Below are 21,639 nucleotides of genomic sequence, written 5' to 3'. Positions count from 1 at the left end.
TTTAAGATAACAAGACGTGAATTAAAGCATTTTCTTTCTAGCACTCGTTTTGAGCACTAGTCCGAACCAAAAAGGATTTACTTAAGTGAGCATAGATAACTTTTTTGGCCGATTTAGAATTAACGATGTTTGAAACTACCACTACTGTAACTGTAACTGTGTACTGTAATTAAGGGACCATCCATAAATGACGTAGCATTTTTTGCGTGATTTTTAACACCACCCTCCTCTAAATACGCCCTGGTAATTACGTAGCTTGACGGTAACCCTGCCCCCCTTGCCACCGCAATTTTTTTAAAAATGCTATTCTATTCTCTTTTAAAAAAGCTACGTAGCATGACATGACCCCCAGCCCCCCTGTCGTCACACATCATCATAAAATACAAAACTCCCCCCTCCCCCATATAATGCTACGTCATTTATGGATGATCCCTAATATAAAAAAAAATCGGCAAGAAAGTTCTAAGAAAGTTTGCCGAATATACTGTATAACTAAAACCAATGGTTTAGGCGCAAACAGTTTTGTTTTCCTAAATACAGCTTTTGGGACCATAGTGCAATAGTCAAATAAAAACTACCCCGGCATTCGAAAGGCAAACAGAGATGAACATCAGCATTTTCTTGATGCTGTAATCGTTGACATATGTTAGATGACTTCTGTTTTGTCGGTTCGCATGGTAAAGAAAGACAAGCCTGTCTTTGCCGGGAGATATATTGGCAGATTTGAGTGCTTCCTAGTAATGCTGCCTAAGCTCGACTCCTGCCAGCAGAAGACTAAAGATTAGTCCGTAAGATTTTAAGCCTGTTTCTAATCATGCTGTCACTGTCTACCGATCTGTATATTTCACATCCTTGCTCTCACTTGAGTACTATGGCTCTAAATTTTCATAACTTTCCCTACTCAGTAATCTCTAGCTAATCGAATGTCGCTAAAAAGTAATAAAGTAATAAATCGAATGTCGCTAATAAATTAATAAAGAAAATGGTATTAGTCGAGATAAAAAAGGAAAAAACAAAAAATAATAGCTTTTAATAAACGTTGTTTATAAAAACGTTGTTGTTTATAAACAACATGGAACTGAAGGAGTTGAAACAAGATCAAAGTTGGCTTAAGGAGCAAACTAATTCAATCAACATAATTGGTTGTTTGAAATTATATATTTCGTATACGTACCATGGAATCATATTTTGGATAGGAAAAAAATGGTTGCACCAATTTGTTAAGGACACAAAAACTGACTTAAAGGAGTTGGATTTGTCGTCTAGTGGATGTCGTCTAGCTGACATCAAGTTGATGTCAGTTACTGTGGAACACGAAACATTCAAATCCAACTTCTTTATATTTTGGATAAATCAAGAAGGCCCAATCGCACTACTAATTGAATTAAAATAATATTTAAAATGGTTTAAAAATACAAGATTGGCTAATTTATTCCTGCGAAAGGAGCGAAAAATAATTTTCAACAATTATCAAGATTTTGAGGATGTAATGAATTTTTCAATCATTTTCTGTACCTTATACTAGGTTGTTTGAAAAGTTTATACAATATTTTATAATATTGCGACAAAGTGTTACTTTTCATCTAAATGTGTAGCATATTCAAACAAGAATATGGGTGTTGTTTGTCTTTTGTCTAAAGAATTGCCACTGGGCCTCTGTATCCTACACTACATTCTCTTATAATAAACATGCAAAAAATCAAAAATCATATCTACCAAAAAGGTAGTCACTAGTTTTCCACGCCGATAATGTTGATTTTCAATCTCTTGGCTTTCATTGAAAATTGTTTGCTAAATCGTCCGAAACCTTTATTCGACAATGCCGGGCTCATTGCCAAACTGCAGCTCAGACATTTATAGCAATGTTGCGCCTGGATGAGGGGGAGGAGAGCCTTTAAACTTCACAGCTTTCAAGAATGTGTAACTTTTGCTTCCCTGATAAACCTTAAACCTAGTAAGCTGGTATTTACAGTTTGTTGTCGTACCAGAAATGGGTGTTTGGTTTATTTTTATGGGATTGTTCCTAAACGACACCTCAAGCAGAGGGTGAATAATTTTGAAGAACCGTGCGTTTTCCCGAACTGGTGGGCTGAACCATTGGATCTGGCGTGGAAGCAGACTACCCACCTGATCGGAGATTTGGAGGAGTTTTATACTTACTGTATTTTGCTTTGGTTCTAGCGATTTATAATATGACAACTGAATTTTCAATTCTGTTTTGAACAGGTATCACTTCTACAGGTAGATTATTTATGGTTTAACCTTCGTTCAATGTTATTTCCAATGGGATAAAGTGTCTGAAGCCTTTATAAGGCTGCCACTGCCACCAGCCTGAAAAATCTTATATGATACACCTATTTAAGTTGAGAAATAATCTAATAGGATTTCAGTATGAAGTAGAAATCAAATTCTTATCACGACATACAATGGTTTCTGAACCATTTATTTGCGTTCTGACGAAATAAATATTTATTAGACGTTTTTTCGCATTAAACACCTCCGATTATGTCGAAGGTAACGTTTCTATTTTACAGCTCGTAATTCAACTACAAAGTAACAGCAAAACAATTCTCGAAACCAGCGACTATTTTCACAGTAGATACAAAAGACTAGATTAGGATTGTCAGTGGTAGGAACATCATTTGTCCCGTGTTTCCCCTAAACGTCTTTACAGTGATATTTTAAAACTTGACCCATAATCTCATAAATATTTTGTTTTGTTTAATTTTGGTTTTGCGCTCTCTCGAGAAAGAGCAAATTTGTGTTCGGCTCAAATGGGCTTTTCCCTGCTCCAATAAATAAATAAATAAATAAAATAAATAAATAAATAAACAAATAAATAAATAAATAAAAAAGAATAAATTAATAAATTAATAAATTAATTAATTAATTAATTAATTAATTAATTAATTAATTAATTAATTAATTAATTAATTAATTAATTAATTAATTAATTAATTATTTAATTAATTAATATATATATAAATAAATTGATTGCAGAGTACCGAAATTATCTAATTTCACTGCGAATCCTAAATTTTAATCCCTAAACAAAACCAAAATTACTTTTATACCTACCTAAGGCGATTCGATTGCCAAATCAAAAGACAATTGTTTAGTTTTTATTTAATAATAGAGATTATTCCGATGTATGGCTGTGAGACTGAGTATCGAAACGCAACTTTCACTTATCGAAAATTAATCATTTCACATCCACTACGACAAATGTCCTAACAGTAATGTTATGTATCTCTCATTACAGACAAAACAGCAAAACCAAAACAGGACGTTGCCTTAAACTTGGTTTGCTCGGAAAATGAAACCAACTCGAAGTCATCCGAGGTGAATCCACTGCTTCGACCAAAACCCGCCTCCGAGCTACTGAAGCAAAGCGTAGACCTAATCAATGGCCATGGTTATCCTCCGCTGCCGGCTGTCCCTAATACAACCCTACCGACATTCACCCGCACCGACAGTAACGCCCATCACACCCATGGCACAAACACCGATAACGATTCCGACACAGGTAAATATGTTCTAGTGTTTGGAAACAATTACGAAAGCAGAACATCTTGAGTTAATTAAGATGAAAGCACGATTTATTTAATCAATTAGCACCCCTCGTTACATGGTAAACTCGAAGCGTTCCATTTATAGCAACCCGATTAAGGCCCCCTGAAATTTACATTCCTACCGGATTTAGAAATTTATTTTGTACAGATCTGTTAACTCATCAATTAACGGCTGGATGCTTGCTTCCCACTACTAGATAGAAATAGAACCAGAAAAAAGAGTTGGAAGCTTCCCTTAATCCCAATTCATTACGCTAATAAATTAGAGCTTTGAACCTTTTTTATTAGCACTTGAAACGATATAGAAAAAGTATTGTTAAATGTAATTCTTAAGAAAGCAGTCTCATCAGATGATAAAAAACAATTACATATTTCTAAGGTAATAAACACTGATCAAACTGAAACATTTAAATCTGTAGTAAGTATTTCCAGAATGTAAAAAGATTAACTCGATGTTTCATAAAACTCCAAAGTAATATTCATGATTCAAAAGTTCCAATAATTATAGGTTCAACAATGTTTTAAGTTTAAATTTAAATATTGGGTTCAATTAGTACTGTGCAAAGGCGCAGAAGTAGAGGCACCCTAACACCTATCTCAACTCGCGGCCGGCCTAATCAAATTTATTACAGTTGAGTTCATAAACGAACTCTTTTACCCCGGTCGTGGAAGCTTCGTTTCCCACCCTGCTTGTATTTCAATTTCTCGCTAACTCTCTCGCAACCTCCAACGGAATTGATGCTTGCCGCTTCTGCAGTGCAACTCGTCGAGCGAAGGCTCCAAGATAAACAAAGTTAGGAGAAAAACCAGTTCGAAGCTAACCCCTTCTCCAGTGGATTTCACCAGGTTGGGCGTTCTTGCCAAAACCTTACATAAGAAGAGAACCCGTCGTTGGAAAGATGTTCATTTAATTAGTTAATTGGTTAGACTATCTGCAATGTGAAATTAAATTAAATTAAATGAAGAATTTATTCCTCCGATTTGAAGGTGGCAACAATAGACCTATCGGCCATTTTCGACTTTTTGCTAGCTTTATACTCCGCCACTAATTCGCGTAAACGTAAAATTTCGAAACATCTAAAAAAATTTTTTAAATTAAAAAAACGAATTCGCTTAATTGACGACAATTCAATTGAATTCTATTCTCCAAAAGCCATTTGTGGAGGCACTCAGGTCTGAAAATCTCATCGTTCATGGTGCCTTTGATCACAAATGGTTCAGTACGTTTGCCACATGCATTGAACAACATCATATGTTGCTTCAAACACTTCTCAACTCCTATTGAACAGTTTTCACGACGCCACTCGCGTTACGGCTTGGTAAGGCAAAACTGGTGTCGAAGGGGGTCAATTATGGTTGTTTGACGTATTCTTGATGGTTACATCGTTAGCATTTCGGCTAGAAATGCTAATGATGTGACCATCAGCCTAAATTGATGATTAGAATAGAATATTCATGTGCAATGAAAGTATTCATTTCATTATCGTTTCAGATAGTAAGATATTGCAAAAATACGCTGGTAGATTCTTCTCTGCTTAACACAAAAAAAAAACATTATTCTATCTCTAAACCAAATGTTTGAGGAAAACATCAACCTGTAACTGTACAGAGCATTCGCAAGACGGAAGACAAGATAAAGGGATAATAAAGGTGGTATAAAATCTGGTAAGAACCACCTAATATAAATTGTTTATATATAAAGATCAAATAAAAAAGTACGCGTCAATTTCTTACCTTCCGTAAGGAATCGAATGTATTTTTATAATATTTAAATTCATTTGATGCAAACATTATATAAGGGCGAGGTTGGTTGATGGAACGATGGCTTCGGAACACGGTTTGCCCTATAAACGAAATGGGTCATCGGAATTCAATCGAGCTAACACCTACCCAAATCCTGGAACTAAGTTATTTGCATGAACAAATACCTGGAAACATCTTTTTTTTCTGTAAACCACGGTCAGCCAGTGACACTAGTTTATATAAAGTATGATCAACATTTAAACAATGTTCACGATTTCAGGAGCTTTGTCAGGATTTTCGTTATTTATTATCACGTTACCATGAATCTACCATCGGATTCTACTGGGAGTGTAGCGCGATTTATGTTCATGATTTCAGTTGTTTAGTCACGATTGTCGTAATTTATATTCACGCAATCATGCTATTTTAGTCCGATGTTTCGTATTGGATTGTTCTGGCAGAGTAGTGTGATTTATGTTTATGATTTCAGAAACTTAGTTACGATTTCTGTAATTTCCATTCACATAATTCACATGTTTTAGTCACAAGTAGCGTAATTTATGTTCATGATTGGAACCTAAGTCACGATTTTCGTAATTTATAAGCGCATTATCGTGATATTTTGATCTTAAGCTTACTTTCGAATTTGACACTTGGGGTAATGTAACTCATGTTCATGATATTCAAAATTTCTCTTCCCCTTATGGCAATATGCCATTTTTGATTACTATCGGATTGTTTACTCGGAATAACCTGTCAATATGAACTAGATCATAAAAATGTGACTGATTCGCGGTATCTTGTTTTGTGAATTATATCACGAACACAATTTGTGGCTCTATGATGTATTTTTTGTGTTCAGCGCACTTTTCGTTTTCTATCCGGTCATCACATTGAGCGTTGTCAAACGAACAGCGCTGTTCGAAGTCTTAATAGTTTTCGTATGTCTGCTGGTCGGACCTAGTATTAGTCGCTAGCAGATGGACATAACTATATGATATTTCATGAAAAAATACAAATTTTGTTAAATAGTTAACGCGAAAATTTCATCAACATGAGCAGATTAATATGAAATTGACAATGATTAGGAATATATTCTAAATATCAGGAGCACTCAAAATAGATCATGAATCATGTACTAGGAATCATGAACCAGTGCACGAATCCATGAAACATATTTTCCAATTTTGTGAGCTAAAGGATGTCCCACTTCAAATTGCATCACGGAAAACACGCTGCAGAAAATAACCCATTGGGTATTTTCTCTTGGAAGTTTAGGTAGAACTAGTTTAGAGTGTGTGATTTACACTGTATTTTTACCTCTGTCAATTTTTCGAAAATAGGAAAAAATGGCATCTCCCGAAAAGTAACGTCGCGAATTGATTTTGTGCAAGCGCCTGGAAAATCCTCAACTCTCTTTTCGGGACATCGGAACACAAATCGAAATCGTGCAGTCAACGATGAGTCATTACTACCAAACTCTGAGCATCAAACAGAAGGAGAAATGCAGTTAGAATGAATGTTCTATGAGCGATCAGGATAACAAGCATGTAGGGAAAGCGTTTAAGCGGAAGGCTCCAAATCGTGACGAACGGTATACGGTGGGAAAGTCGTGGGACCGGGAACTGTACAGTGTACACCCAGATGCTGACGAAGCCTTATGGCTGATGAAACTTACGTCAAGGTGGATTTCCTGTAGCTTCCGGGGCCACTGTTCTGCACCGCCCAGCAGTATGATGTTCCGGAGGAAGTAAGGAAGCAGAAACTTTCAAAGTTTACCTCATGTGGCAAACGGAGTGCGCCGTTCGTGACTACCGAGACTGTAAACGGGGAGATCTACTCCAAGGAGTGTCTACAGAAGCGTCTGCATCCTCTGTTAAAGCAACACGAGAGCCCTACGATCTTCTGGCCGGATCTAGCTTCGCGCCACTATTCAAGTGTTGTCCTGAAGTAGTATAAAGCCAACGGGGTCACTTTCGTTATCAAGAACATGAACCTATCAACGCACCGGAACTCTGGCCCTTCGAAAAATACTGGGCAATTATGAAGCAGGTACTACGGAAGCATATCAAGCAGGTCAAATCTAAAGAAGACTTCGGGTTTCCGTATCGAAGAAGCTGCAGCTAGATGTTGTACAGAACCTAATGAGTGGAACTTTATACATGTTTTTCTATCATTTAATTCCACTATGTGGAATTAAATGGTAGAAAAACATATATAAAGTTCGTTCATTCCGCTAAGAGCTCCGTTCGCGTATAGATTGTAATAAGTAGTGTTAAGCGTAAGATGTGAGCGTACGGTTATGGTATTGAAGTTGAATGGAATAAATATGCCAAAAGCTTACTAATGGGTTATATTTTATTGCCTGAAAGTTGTATAAGGATCGGTCCACTAGGTAATTTGCATTACAGCGTTCTTCCGTGATGCAATTTGATGTGGGACGCCCTTTATTTTACGAGCACTAATGATCAGCCGTTGCTATTCTGCTAGGAATCATGAACTAGCTCGCGAATATATTATGTGGCAACCCGGGTTTACGATGGCAAGTTGAATCTGGATGGCTGCTACTTGAAGATGTGGTGCTACTGCGACGACGTGGAAAATCAGCGGTCCTATTACCACCTTGCTGCTGTTCGACACCGGCTCACATCAGTGGGAGGTGCCGGTTTCTATTCGCTGCTCAACACTGTATCGGAAAGGACTGCACACGATTCCAGCGGTTCACGCCAGCGAAATTCTCAGGAACTAGTTGCCGTTCGGTACCGCCTGGCGGATAGCGGCTGAAAGGTTTTTTTTTATTTATTAACAGATTAAGGCCGAAGTGGCCTGTGCCGTATACAAAAGATTCCTCCATTCCACTCGGTCCATGGCCGCGCGTCGCCAGCCACGCAGTTTGCGAAGGGTCCGCAAATCGTCTTCCACCTGGTCGATCCATCGTGCTCGCTGCGCGCCACGTCTTCTTGTACCGGTCGGATTACAATTGAGAACCGTTTTCACCGGGCTATTGTCCGACATTCTGGCTACGTGCCCGGCCCACCGTAGTCGTCCGATTTTCGCGGTATGACAGATGGGCGGCTCCCCCAACAGCTGATGCAACTCATGGTTCATTCGCCGTCTCCATGTGCCGTCTTCCATCTGTACTCCACCGTAGATGGTACGCAGCACTTTCCGTTCGAAGACACCAAGTGCGCGTTGGTCCTCCACGAGCATGGTCCAGGTCTCGTGCCCGTAGAGAACTACCAGTCTAATCAGCGTCTTGTAGATGGTCAACTTCGTACGACGGCGAACTCTGTTCGACCGAAGTGTCTTGCGGAGGCCAAAGTAAGCACGATTTCCTGCCACGATGCGTCTACGAATCTCTCTGCTGGTATCATTGTCAGCGGTCACCAGTGAGCCCAAGTACACGAACTCTTCAACCACCTCGATTTCGTCGCCACCGATGCAAACTCGAAGCGGGCGGTTCTCATTCTCTTCTCGTGAACCTCTTCCTATCATGTACTTTGTCTTCGACGTGTTGATGGCAAGTCCGACGCGCTTGGCTTCTCTTTTCAGTCTGATGTAGGCTTCCTCCATCTTTTCAAAGTTTCGTGCGATAATATCAACGTCATCGGCGAAGCCAAGTAGCTGAACGGACTTTGTGAAAATCGTACCACTCGTGTCGATCCCTGCTCTTCTTATTACACCTTCCAGCGCGATGTTGAATAACAGACACGAGAGACCATCACCTTGCCGTAACCCTCTGCGTGATTCGAAGGGACTCGAGAGCGTCCCTGAGACACGTACTACGCACATCACCCGATCCATCGTCGCCTTCACTAATCGCGTCAGTTTGTCCGGGAATCCGTACTCGTGCATAATCTGCCATAGCTGATCTCGATCGATAGTGTCGTATGCGGCTTTGAAGTCGATGAACAAATGATGTGTGGGCACATTGTACTCGCGGCATTTCTGCAGTACTTGACGAAGAGCGAACACCTGGTCCGTGGTAGATCGTTCGCTCATGAAACACGCCTGGTACTGCCCCACGAACTCTCTTGCAATTGGTGATAGTCGACGGCATAGTATTTGGGAGAGTACCTTGTAGGCGGCGTTCAGCAGGGTGATTGCTGGGTAATTACAGCAATCCAGCTTGTCGCCCTTTTTGTAGATAGGACACACGACACCTTCCATGCACTCCTCCGGTAAAATCTCCTCCTCCCAAATCTTGGTAATCACCCAGTGCAGCGCTTTAGCCAGTGGCTCGCCACCGTGTTTTGGTAGCTCACTTGGTATTTGGTCAACCCCTTTATTATTTTTGAGCCGGTTAATCTCCTCCTGGATTTCTTGGAGATCCGGAGCCGGTAGTGTAATGTCTTCCGCGCGTGCTCCCAGGTACGTTACCGTGCCATCCTCGTCGTCTGCTGCATCGCCGTTCAGGTGTTCTTCGTAGTGCTGCCGCCACCTCTGGATCACCTCACACTGGTCCGTGAGAAGATTCCCGTTTGTATCTAGGCTGAAAGGTGCCTGTCGTTCATTAAGCAGGAAAGGATCGCCGGCGACTAATTTTCGTGGTTGCACTCAACGGTATAAGAACTGATGTTGGATTGCACCTGGATTATCGATGCCAGTTAGCGCGCCTGTGAAGGCATCTTTCCAGTCAAGAACTGTTCCACCGGTAGCTATCACGTGACCAAAGGATGCTGTCCTGGAACTAAGCACGTGGTAATCGACAAGCGTGTCGAATGCAGTCGATGGAACGATTTTTCAGCCTGCAATTAAAACCTTCAATCGAAGGTTATCACCTTCGAACGATGCACAACTTACTATTAAGCCACACTTTAGTTAAGTTAGTTGTTTTTACCTGGTATAGATTTGCAACGATTCTAACAATGAATCTTACAATTAGCCTACATATGTCGGCGACTTGTAGTGCCTTTTATAAACAGAATAATTTAATTTAACTTGTAGTGCCTTTTATAAACAGAATAATTTTGTCCTCAGACTACACTTTATAAGATTTCTGGTTCTGTGGCCAACTAAATTTGGAAACAACTGCCTAGCTCGACGACTAATATGCAAGAGGTATAACATGATCAATTGACGCCTCAAGAAGGCTATCCGAATGTATTCGGCGACAGATGGCTTGTTCTGATTGGTTAATTATAAGTTGTAACCGATTTACAGCGAGTATGAGAGCATATCTGATGAGATAAATTAATTATAATTTTTATTAATCTAACGCTTCGCGATTTTGGTTGTGCTCCGGGCTAGATGAGCCATGTACTAAAATTAACGGGCGTAACGTTTCACTGCTAACGCATATATTATGATATGCAAATATCGCGAACTTACATTGCAAATACTGTTACACAACCTTGGGCTTTATGAATAAGGTTAAATTAGTTCGGAAAATCGATTTGACAATAACATGGTGGAAGCTGTGACTGAATTTCACAAAACAAAATCAAATATTTCCACAAATAAAAGCGTTATGCAGGCGGTACTGCAGGGAGATTGAACATAAGTAAGGTTTGATATTAGCTTAGGAATTTGACGAGTTCCCCGGCGGCATCAAGAACCGCCATAGGTGTGGTCAAAAACTACTTTGATTGATCATCAATGATCTAGACCCTCAAATCCAAATAATGTAGAACCCAATTGAATATGCATTGCATCTTTCGGACATCAATATGGGAAGATGGGAATTTGATGTGTGACCGCACTCTTCAATCCGTAACTCCGGAACCGGAATTCCGATCAACTAAAAATTCAAGAACAGCTTGTGGAAGCGTTATGCCGTTCATTTGAGATTTATGCAAATCGGTTAAGCCATCTCTGAGAAAAAACAAACAAAGACATTTTGCCATCTTGAAGCACTGAATCTAATAGAAAGTCGATTTTTTGAGCAATTGCATAGCCTTTCTTTATATGAGAAAAGCAAAACGGTACAAAATCAGCTGAGTTCCAAAAAGTAGTTTCTCATTCAATTTTTTTCGAGGTAACATCAAATCTCGACGATTCATGCATTTTAAAGATGTTCGTCATAAAAAAAAATTAATTTGCTGAAATTTCATGTGGTCTTTGAAAACAAAATTTTTGTTCAGACTTATATGGGAATTTCATATGTGACCGGACGATGCAGTCTATATTTCTAGGGGTATAACCGGTACGAACGAAATGGGGATAACATATATTGCATTTGAGATTTTTTTATGTAAATCGGCCAAACTATTCGAGAAACTTAAGTGAGTATGTTAATTTTGAAAGATGGTCATTTTTCCAGGACTGCCAGAACCTTTTATGGTGGCCAATGTGACCAGTGAAACGTCGGGAGGGAAAGGGGAAGGAGGGTTTGTTCAACGGTGCAACCCAACAGCATACACCGTCCATTTAATGCATGGTTTGTGAAAATCGGTTCAGTCAACACCGAATCGGTTCAGTCAACACCGATGTGACTTTTATTAAGGAATATGTCCGAGGCCCAAAACTTCCGAAATTGTCGATAGTGGACAATAATTTCAAAGAATCTTTTATTGGCCATCAGTAATCTAGATCTGCGAAGCAAAACAATTTAATTCCATTTCAGTAGATTTTGAATCTCTGATGTATTACGATTGTAATGGTTTATATGGGAAATTCCTAAGGGACCGTAGTAACCAACCTATATCTCCGGAAGAAAAGTCAGATCTGAATAAAAATCAATAGCAGTTAATTGGAGTGTCACATCTTTTATTGGAAATCAAGTTTGTAAAAATCGGTAAAATTCGCTGAAAAATAGATGAGATATTAACTCAGAAGTTTGGTAAGTTCTCTGGGGGCATGAAAAGCCGTCTTAGGCGGCCGATGTGGTCCAAACTAATTCGATTGGTCATTAGTGATCCAGACTCGCAAATCTAACTAATTTTGCATTTTAATATGTATTGCATCATTTGGCCATTATGGTGGTACCAGTTTATATGGGAATTTGCTGCGCAACCGCACTCTTCAAGCGGTATCTCCGGAACCAGAACTCTAATCCAAATGAAATTCAATATGGCGACCTTTCATTTAAATATAATATTGTTGAAATCGGCTCAGTCTCTGAGAAAAATGAGTAAGTTTATTTGACACATACATACATGCACACATATATACACACACGTACACACACGATTTCAGATCTTCACGAACTCTTTACGAGATTCGGCCCTCCGGTCCTCGGTTAAAAAGTCGAAATTCTATATGAGAATGGCAAAACGTGATTGTTCCAAAATTCATGGCACTTTATTCGCAGTTTTGGGAACAATGTTTTTCCGTGTAGTGTAATTGCTCCAAAATATCCTGTATGCTTGATAAGCAACGGCTTCCATTTGCGGATTTTGATCATCCGGATTCAGAATTTTTGTTGTCAAACTTCGTCGTGATATCGCCAATAATATCATTAAATTACAATATTTTTTATGCAACCGACGACATGAAACTTCTAAATTATTTAAAATGGGCGTTTGTGCACACTAAGGCCTGTGAATACACTCACCCTAGTGTTGATACTTATCATTACAAAAGATGTGGAACTACATATCGTAGCTGGAGTGGTTTGAGAGCATCCTCCGTATTAGCAATGATTTAAGATCATGGTAGAGGTATTGAATTATGCACTCAAGTTGTAATCAGAATTATTGTGCTCCCGTCTACAAAACGCAATCTATGAATAACTAAGATATTTCCCTTACTATTATATACTAAACACTGATACACCGACCACCAACCTATAAATTAAATATAAGTGTATAAATCCAAAAGTATGTTCCAGAAAAATCAAACAATAAATTCGTCAAAGGCAAAAAATAAAAGCTGACCTAGTGTTGCTACCATTTCATCTATCTTTTCCTTTCGAATTTAATGCCGGTTAATTCATTTACAACAAATTTGAATTGCTGCTAAATTGAGTTTTACGACTGTCTGTAATGAGAATTTAATTTCATAACGCGCAACTTTGTAATTTAACTGCATGCGCTATTCAAATTTAGAGCTCATAAATACAATATGCCCTAACCTGCGAAAGCACATCCCTTACCAGTTTGTTGAAAAATCTTCATAGCACAGAAGATAAAACAATCCCTACAACTGAAAGCAAGCGGTGTAAATGACTGCAAAAAATGAAAACGTTCATCCAACATTACACACCGACCGGTTCTTTCCACTTGGCGGGGTATGTAATTGATATACCACCAAACCAGACCGAGATTTCTCCCAGTAGCATATTGCTCCGGAGTTTCATGAAGTGTAGAATGTTGCCTGTCCCGAAACAGCAGGATACTTTGTCCCTACACTTGATTTTATAAGTTTTTATATACACTTTCAATTGGAAAACCTAGCACTTCATCGCAACAATCCAGATATGCACTTATAGGTGAATATCCATGCTGGAAGAAAGCCCCATCTAAAATGCACCCTCTCTAGAAACTTTAGACTATTACTGTGTTAAATTGATATAAATTGCATTGCAAATAATAATGAATAAAAGATTTGTATTACGGAGCAATGCTGCTGCCTCCGCTGGGATGCCCGCTGCCCTACGCCTTCCCATGAACTGAATTTAATTTTCACCCCTGCTTTCATCCCTTATTACTACGATACCATCGGGCAGTTCGGATTCGGCTGGAGACTGAACAGATCCGAGTTCAAGTTGAAAGGTCTGATTTCATATTGTGCAGGTTACATGTTATTAACTATATAGTGGGGAAAATGAAGAATTGATAAGAATTATTTATAGCTTCTTTGGCGTACTCTTGGTCCAGATATAAAGTTAGCCGAAGGGTAGCTACACAAGCTGCATAGAAAATAGAAAACGAACGAGTTCAGAACAGGTCGTCACACTATTTCATAAGACATACTCCATAAGGCAATAGTTAGTGTAGTTGGAGAATATTGTTAATTTCTCTGCTATCATATGCCAAGTTATAATTTCATCACAGAAAAAATGGAGATAAGATTTAATCTACTGGCACATATAACATTCTAACACAGTTCGAGCTATTTCTTTAACTGAAAGTTCCTCTGATATCAAGCAACTCGACCAAATTACATAAACATTTTTTTTTTGCTCATAATTAATGAACCTTCTAACCCAACCCGAACTTAGCGGTCAGCGAATTCGTTTCGACACAATTTTTCCACAAACCATAACTGATTATCTTTCTATTGAATTACTGCACTGCGCTGTGAAAACTTCCATCAATCATTGTTTCGAACGACTTACTCAAAACCATACCCCCTGATATCTTCCACCTTTCCGCATTGCAGACAAGCGAGAATCAACATCATCTCCGGACGACCACCAGGACGATTCGAATGAACCTTCCGCCACGGGTGGCTGCGACGAAAAGCTGAAATCTTCCCCGATTCCGTCGGATTCTGTCCTTAGTGGGCACGGGTTGTCCACATTGGCCAACAACAAGCAGCGACGGTCACGAACCAACTTCACCCTAGAACAGCTGAACGAGTTGGAACGGTTGTTCGAAGAAACCCACTATCCGGATGCGTTCATGAGGGAAGAGCTCAGCCAGCGGTTGGGATTAAGCGAGGCAAGGGTGCAAGTGAGTACATCTTTAAATTTTACACTTATAGGGTAACTGTTTCGCCGTTCGTGTCATTTGAACACATTTGTTAAAGTAGCAGTAGATATTAAATTAAATCGTAATCCATTGGCTGCAGTAATCGATGAAATCCTGACTAATGAGATGACTAAAGGATCCTCTACCCTATTCGTTGGATGTGCAAAAGGGGTGGCAATTGGGTTTTTATTGAGTGGCTATAACATGATATCACCGGCAAGATTGTAATCGTGGCAGTTAGGGTGCGTGAAATGTTTTCCTTTATGAACCACTTTAACAAATTAAGGGACTGATCCTATGCAGAATGATGACGGTTTGCTATTGATATTTTTCAATCAGTTTTAAAATACCCATGGTTTGGATACTTTAGAAAAAGATGCAATGTGAATTTTAATACTAGATTAGCTTAAAATAGTGTGCACTGGGTGAAGTAGAATTAATTGCGAAGAACGATATTAATTCATCTAGCAGTGGGATGATACCTTTCTTCACCTTTCTTATAACACTAAATGTATTTATTATCTGTATTTATACTCTCTTTATTTTATGGAATGTAACCCATTAATGCCCACTCGTATTATTCAAGTAATGCTGAAAAAGTTTTAGACAAGTTAGAGCGTTTAAAGCGGTAATTATGCTTTGTTTTGATTCAGTTTTCCCTGCAGGGGTTACAAATTTTTGTCAGGGTGAAAGCCCCATTTTTTAAATTAGACATTTTGAAAGCACATACGTTCAAAAAAATTCTTTCAAAATTTCATAAAGTTCGGAGCACTGTAACTTGAATTATGACTATTTATGGACCTCTATCTGTGGACCACTAGAAGGCGGCCTGTAGTATTCGATACGTGGAACCGTCGACTCGCTGCACCGACCGTTGAACTCAATTATTTCGGAATACTATTTTTTTTTAAAGAATTCTTTGCGGCAATCACGATATCTCAAGAACCAATTTACTGACCATTCTTAAATTTGCGTAAAATATTTAATGACTAATCAGGCCATTTAAATCTCATTTCTTTTATGATTTTGATCAATTTTACGAATTTTTAAATTATATTTCGTAAGTTATTATATTATTTTGAGTCTAAGTTGCTAATATTTCAATGCTTCTGTTTATACTGGTGGCTCATTCGAATCAGGCTACAATGCATAATTTGGCATCGCAACAAATATACTCCAGATCACCGACCTCTTCTCCCCTTCATATTGTGACGAATATCAGATGCCAAATTTCACATCATTTGCACAAGTTTTGATCCCCACCCAATTAGATTAGAAGGAAGTTTGTTATTATGGGAAAAATGAGGGAAAATACATTAAATGCTATAATTTTCGAACTACCTTCAAGAAAATTACTTCTTATGCTTTTTATAAAAGAAAGCAATCTTACTATTTGATTGAAAATGCGTTCGTTTCTTAAAAAATACAGAATGTTGGGATTTTGGCGTATTTTGTATCCCCAAAATCTCCTATTTTAAGAATATTTCTGCTCTCTGTCTACAATCAGTTGCAGTTTTTCATATGTTAAAAAATGTAAGCTTTCGGAATTTTTTTTAAAATAAATAGTAACTATTGTCATTTGGTGCTATGATGTTGGTAAAAATTATTCCTCCTAGTAATGATATTTTTCAATTGAATGTTTTTTGTGCCAATACTTTCGACAAAGTTGAATAGATTGCTTTCACTCCTATCTTTTCATGATCATAAGCATGAGCCTAGTACAATTCCTAGTTGCTACTGCGTGATTGACCAGAACAAGCGAGATTACACAGAGGATCAACGAATGGACATGGAAGTAGCTATCCATCCTCAATGTGCACGTTTCGAGAGTTTCATAGTTTGAAATGCCAATAACGGCGACAGCCACGTCCTTACAGTTATCGGGGAAGGAAAGGAATGTTAGTGTAACAAACGTTGTTATGGAGACCGTGTATACCTCTGCTTTTCCACGTTTGCCACGGGAAAGGGTTTTTGCTGGTAGGATGGAGTAAACAGTTACATAAATCTGGATTCACCTTGATGAGGGATACGATCTATGAAACTCTCAGTAGTGTTATCATGTGTTTATTGCTCTGGGGCGCCAGCTGCCTAGAATTTATGATAGATTTATCGTTTATTGAACTAATTTTGAAATGATCGGTTTGTAAAACAAAAAAGCAACTTCAGCTCCGGACAGCCAACAGTTGGAAGTGTTGCTTATGTTTAATTGAATAAAACGACAGGTGAACGATTTTATTATTCCGGTGATTCCAAAAACAATATAATATAATGAAAAGCGATTACTTTAAGTGTTTCGAGACATTTGTCGATATATCTATGTAATTACAGGTTTCGTAATACACGCATTATTTATCGTGTATAAATTTTGGTATTATTAATGACAATTATGTATTGACTTTTTCTCCGCGGAGCATCAATTCTCATCGATCGCGTCGTTATGCTATCTAAGGCACATTTTAAACGGTATAAACCTTTTACCTGAAACGACTAAATTTTTATGTCGGATATACAACCGATGACAGGAAACAATAAGAATGAAAATAAACTAACTTGTTACCTTTCCCAAGTAACAATCCAAATGCTAATTGGTTTTATTTAAGTTTTATGGTAGTCTTATCAAGGCATTACATAGTGAATCTGGTTTTAACATTGCTTATGAAAAGGGCATTTAGTTTTATATGCTTGACGGGGTTTAAGAGTGCTTCAAGAACTCTTGAAGAAATATCCATAAAACTACATTTTTCATAAGAGTAATTAGTCTTATGAGCAGTTTTAAAAGACTCTTGAGCCTCTTCTTAAGACATCGAAACCTCCTTAAAACCAAAAGATAGCTTTATGGCGTTCTTGTTGAAGCATAATGTATCTTAAGAATGCTACCATAACACCTTCTTAAACCCTTAAACGAAGTGCAAATACTCTTGCATAAGAGCGTTCTATAATAAACAAACTGTAATGACTGACGGGATATGTGACGTATCCCAACGGAGAAGCCGTGACATGTACCTCAATCATGTATAAACAGCCAACTCGATGATTATAAATTATTCATTTAACTTTGCAAATCTGCAGGTGCTGTCATTAGTTGTTCATATAGTTCTATTCAACATGCGTTGTTGAAAAAAATAACAACTTTTAGATGGAATTGTAATTATCATAATAATTAATCATAGGCATTTTTATTTCAACATTGACATTTTTAATGTTAAATAGACTGGATTTATGGCGATCTTCCATCTAACCTTTCTGTCTTGAAAAATTCCTATTAGTTTTATTCAAGTCCAACAGCTCTTTTTCAAGTGTATCATAAATAAAAATGAATTTATCACTATCTTGAAAAACTCCTATTACTCTTGAGCAAGAATAATTAGTTTTAATAAGATCTTATGGCGGTTTCAGTTAAATCCAATGAAAAGTAATGGCGTCGTGGATATTTTTACCGCTTCGAAATGGTAGCCATTAGCATAAGAATTAAAATAATAACTTTTTTTCATATACTGAACTGATTCTCACTGATCGAAATGCATTTCTGAGCTAGAAAAATGTTTATACATGCGTTTAATCCAAAATATGACAATTATGAACATTTACACATACTATTGAATTTTCGAAACGATTTAATATTTCCTATAAAAATCAATGTTTTAGAGATTGTTTCACGGCGCGTTGAATTTTTCGCACGTTTATATTGCATATTATCGAAAAACTAGCAATCGCATGCAAATTTTCTCAATTATGAGCTTAAAAACCCGGCCACTTATATTATGGATTTTAATTTGTATCCATTTTGGTAAAGGAATATCATATGATGGATATATTTTTTTTCCAAGCTGATTTTTTTCGTCTATACACCACGCTATCTATCTAACAAAGCAGTTTCGTAGCGCACTAGAAGTGTTCTTGAAGAAAATCATAAAACTATCAAGACTTATGGTAGTCTTATATTAGTTTTAAGCAGCTCTTGAACACCACTATAAGAATGTATTGATAAGACCTAAAAGTTTTAAGATAACCTTGGAAAATACTCTTGAGAACCATCTTAAGAATGGGCTTTTTTCGTCTTAAGAGGGGTTTATGGTTGTCTTGAAGCAGTGTTGTAGAGTAATTGGTTTTATGCTCGGTTTTATGGAGCTAATTTTTAAGATATCTTCAAGTGTACCATAAAACTTAATTTGTTACTTGGGATTTGCGTCAATATGTATTATGTAATATAATACAAATGTGAATTTAAAAGTGCTTTCGGATCCTTGTTTAGCGAAATACTTCAATAATAACAAATTATTTTAAAAAAATTATTGCTATAACTAATTCAAGTTTAGCCAAAATGCTAATTATACCAACAATGCATAATTGCTAAGCTAGTAAGTACTTTCTGAGCATTAGTGGAGCATTAAAAATTGAAAAACTTTAGGAAACAATTTGAAATCATGCGGTCAATGTTTATTATTATCTAGACTGAAATATTGAACCAAACATGAACACAAATTTTCACTTTTCGTGAACAAATTTCAATATACCTAAGATAATGAGATAATCTGAATTGTCTTATTCGATTAAGGGGAAAACACTATCCAAAGCTTTCCAAAAACATCTATTGTCGTAGCGAGTTGCACAATTCTGCATTTTTATCAGGAATTATTGTGTAGTTAGTGGGGAAAATTTCATCAAGATTCATAAACATGTTCAAAAGTTGTCAAAATCATTCGTAACCCAACTTTGTACCGGGAAACAAGTGCTTTTTGTTCTCTCCGGTGTGGTTTAGTTTTTTCGGTGGTACGAAGGTGCTTGCTGTGGCAGAGGCTGCAGTAAAGCATTACTAATAAACAGTCCCGCGAGTGATAATTGTTACCTGCGATATCAGTTAAAGTAGTGCAGTGAAGTGCGTTACTAAACATTTTTCTTGCCTGACAGACGGCTTTGTTTAGACGAGCTATATCAGCTCTACTGTGTGAAGGTCACGCGGGTGACGGATAAAACAAACGAAGGATCAATTCACCTACCAGCTCGTCAGGAACCAACTGGTGAAGTGTTTCGTTTTTTACTTTTCTTATCGATTTTTTTCTTTTTATTGCTTTTGATTTTTTATTTTGATTTAAGTTAAACAGTGCGGTCGAGCGTGTTGCTCCCGCAACAAAATGGAACAAACAGAAGGATCACCCTCCGAAGAGGAATATTATGAAGAAGAAGAACGTATATCTGATACTGAGACAGATAATGTTATGGTCGATCCACTTCCCCCACTTTCCCCCAATGTCTCACAGCCCCCCCGAGTCAAGGTTTACCAGGATGGATCCGCTGGTCCTTGGGTGGTATACTTTCGGCCCAAAAATAAACCGTTAAACAGCATAACTGTTGCACGGGAGCTGACAAAACGTTACTCGGCCGTAACCGAGATTAAAAAGGTTCAGTCAGATAAACTGCGCGTAGTCATTACTGACTTGAAACAGGCCAATGATATCGTTAGCAATAGCCTCTTTACGCTGGAGTATCGCGTCTACATCCCTTCTCGTGATGTGGAGATCGACGGTGTGGTAAGTGATGCGGGTCTAACTGTCGATGATCTGATGAATGATGGGGCTGGCCGCTTTAAGGACCCTAACCTTCAATCAGTTAAGATTTTGGAGTGCAAGCAATTGCACTCAAAGTCCATCGAAGATGGTAATTACTATCCATCAGACTCGTTTCGCGTAACCTTCGCCGGATCTGCACTTCCGAGCTACGTTGAAGTGGGAGGAGCTCGTCTACCTGTACGCCTGTTTGTACCGCGGGTCATGAATTGTTCCAATTGCAAGCAGCTAGGTCACACGGCCACCTACTGTAGCAACAAGCAACGGTGCGGTAGATGTGGGGAACGCCATGCGGATGATACTTGCAGTAGCCCCGCTGAGAAGTGTGTTTACTGTGGGGAGAATCCGCATGCACTTTTGACATGCCCAACGTACAAACTTCGCGCGGATAAACTGAAGCGATCCGCCAAAGATCGCTCCAGACGCTCTTACGCAGAAATGCTTAAAAGAGCTGTTCCACTTATCTCCGAAAACCCATTCGCTCTCTTGCCAACTGACGATAACGCCTCTAACGACCCTTGCGAGGGGCATTCTTTGGCTCCGCTTGGAAACTCTAGGAAAAGACCTAATCAAAACTCACCTGAACTTCCTCGTAAGGGTCCTAGGTTGTCCCAAACAAGTGCACAAAATAAAAATAATTCATCAACTGGAAGTACTGGTACATATCCGAAGATAATACCTCCTGGTTTTGGGAAATTGAGATACAACCAGGAGTTCCCAGCACTCCCCGGGGCACCAAAAATCCCAAGTGCTCCAATTTTACAGTCAGAAACTCAACCTAAAACGGGATTCCTTAAATTTTCTGACATTGTGGACTGGATATTCACAGCTTTCAACATTACCGATCCTATGAAAAGCTTGCTGGTTGCTATTCTACCAACAGTAAGAACATTTTTAAAACAGTTGACTGAACAATGGCCCCTCCTTACAGCGATCGTATCCTTCGATGGCTAACTTATCAGACGGAATCAGGGATCTGATCACTGTTTTACAGTGGAACTGCAGAAGTATTATCCCCAAAATTGATTCATTAAAACACTTGCTAAATTACAATCATTGTGATGCATTTTCCCTATGTGAAACATGGCTAACTTCTAATATAAACCTCAACTTCCACGATTTTAACATTATCCGCTTGGATCGAGAAGACTCATATGGGGGGGTACTTTTAGGGATCAAAAAGTG

The 21,639-nt window shown here is 38.3% G+C and overlaps 1 protein-coding gene across 4 annotated transcripts in view; it reads left to right on the top strand.

Annotated features, from left to right (window-relative positions):
- The window catches only part of LOC131681398 (segmentation protein fushi tarazu-like), a 66,056-nt gene that overhangs the window by 12,998 nt on the left and 31,419 nt on the right, over positions 1-21,639 (top strand). For all 4 annotated transcript variants that reach the window (XM_058962157.1, XM_058962156.1, XM_058962154.1 and 1 more), the window contains exons 3-4: positions 3,263-3,526; positions 14,580-14,872. In XM_058962157.1, the coding sequence (XP_058818140.1) occupies positions 3,263-3,526; positions 14,580-14,872 (557 nt within the window). The remainder of the gene's footprint in view (positions 1-3,262; positions 3,527-14,579; positions 14,873-21,639) is intronic.

This window comes from Topomyia yanbarensis, chromosome 2 (assembly GCF_030247195.1).
Source record: "Topomyia yanbarensis strain Yona2022 chromosome 2, ASM3024719v1, whole genome shotgun sequence".
Taxonomy (NCBI): Eukaryota; Metazoa; Arthropoda; class Insecta; order Diptera; family Culicidae; genus Topomyia; species Topomyia yanbarensis.
The sequence above is the reverse complement of the archived record's forward strand: the minus strand, read 5'-3'. Positions and strand labels throughout refer to the sequence as shown.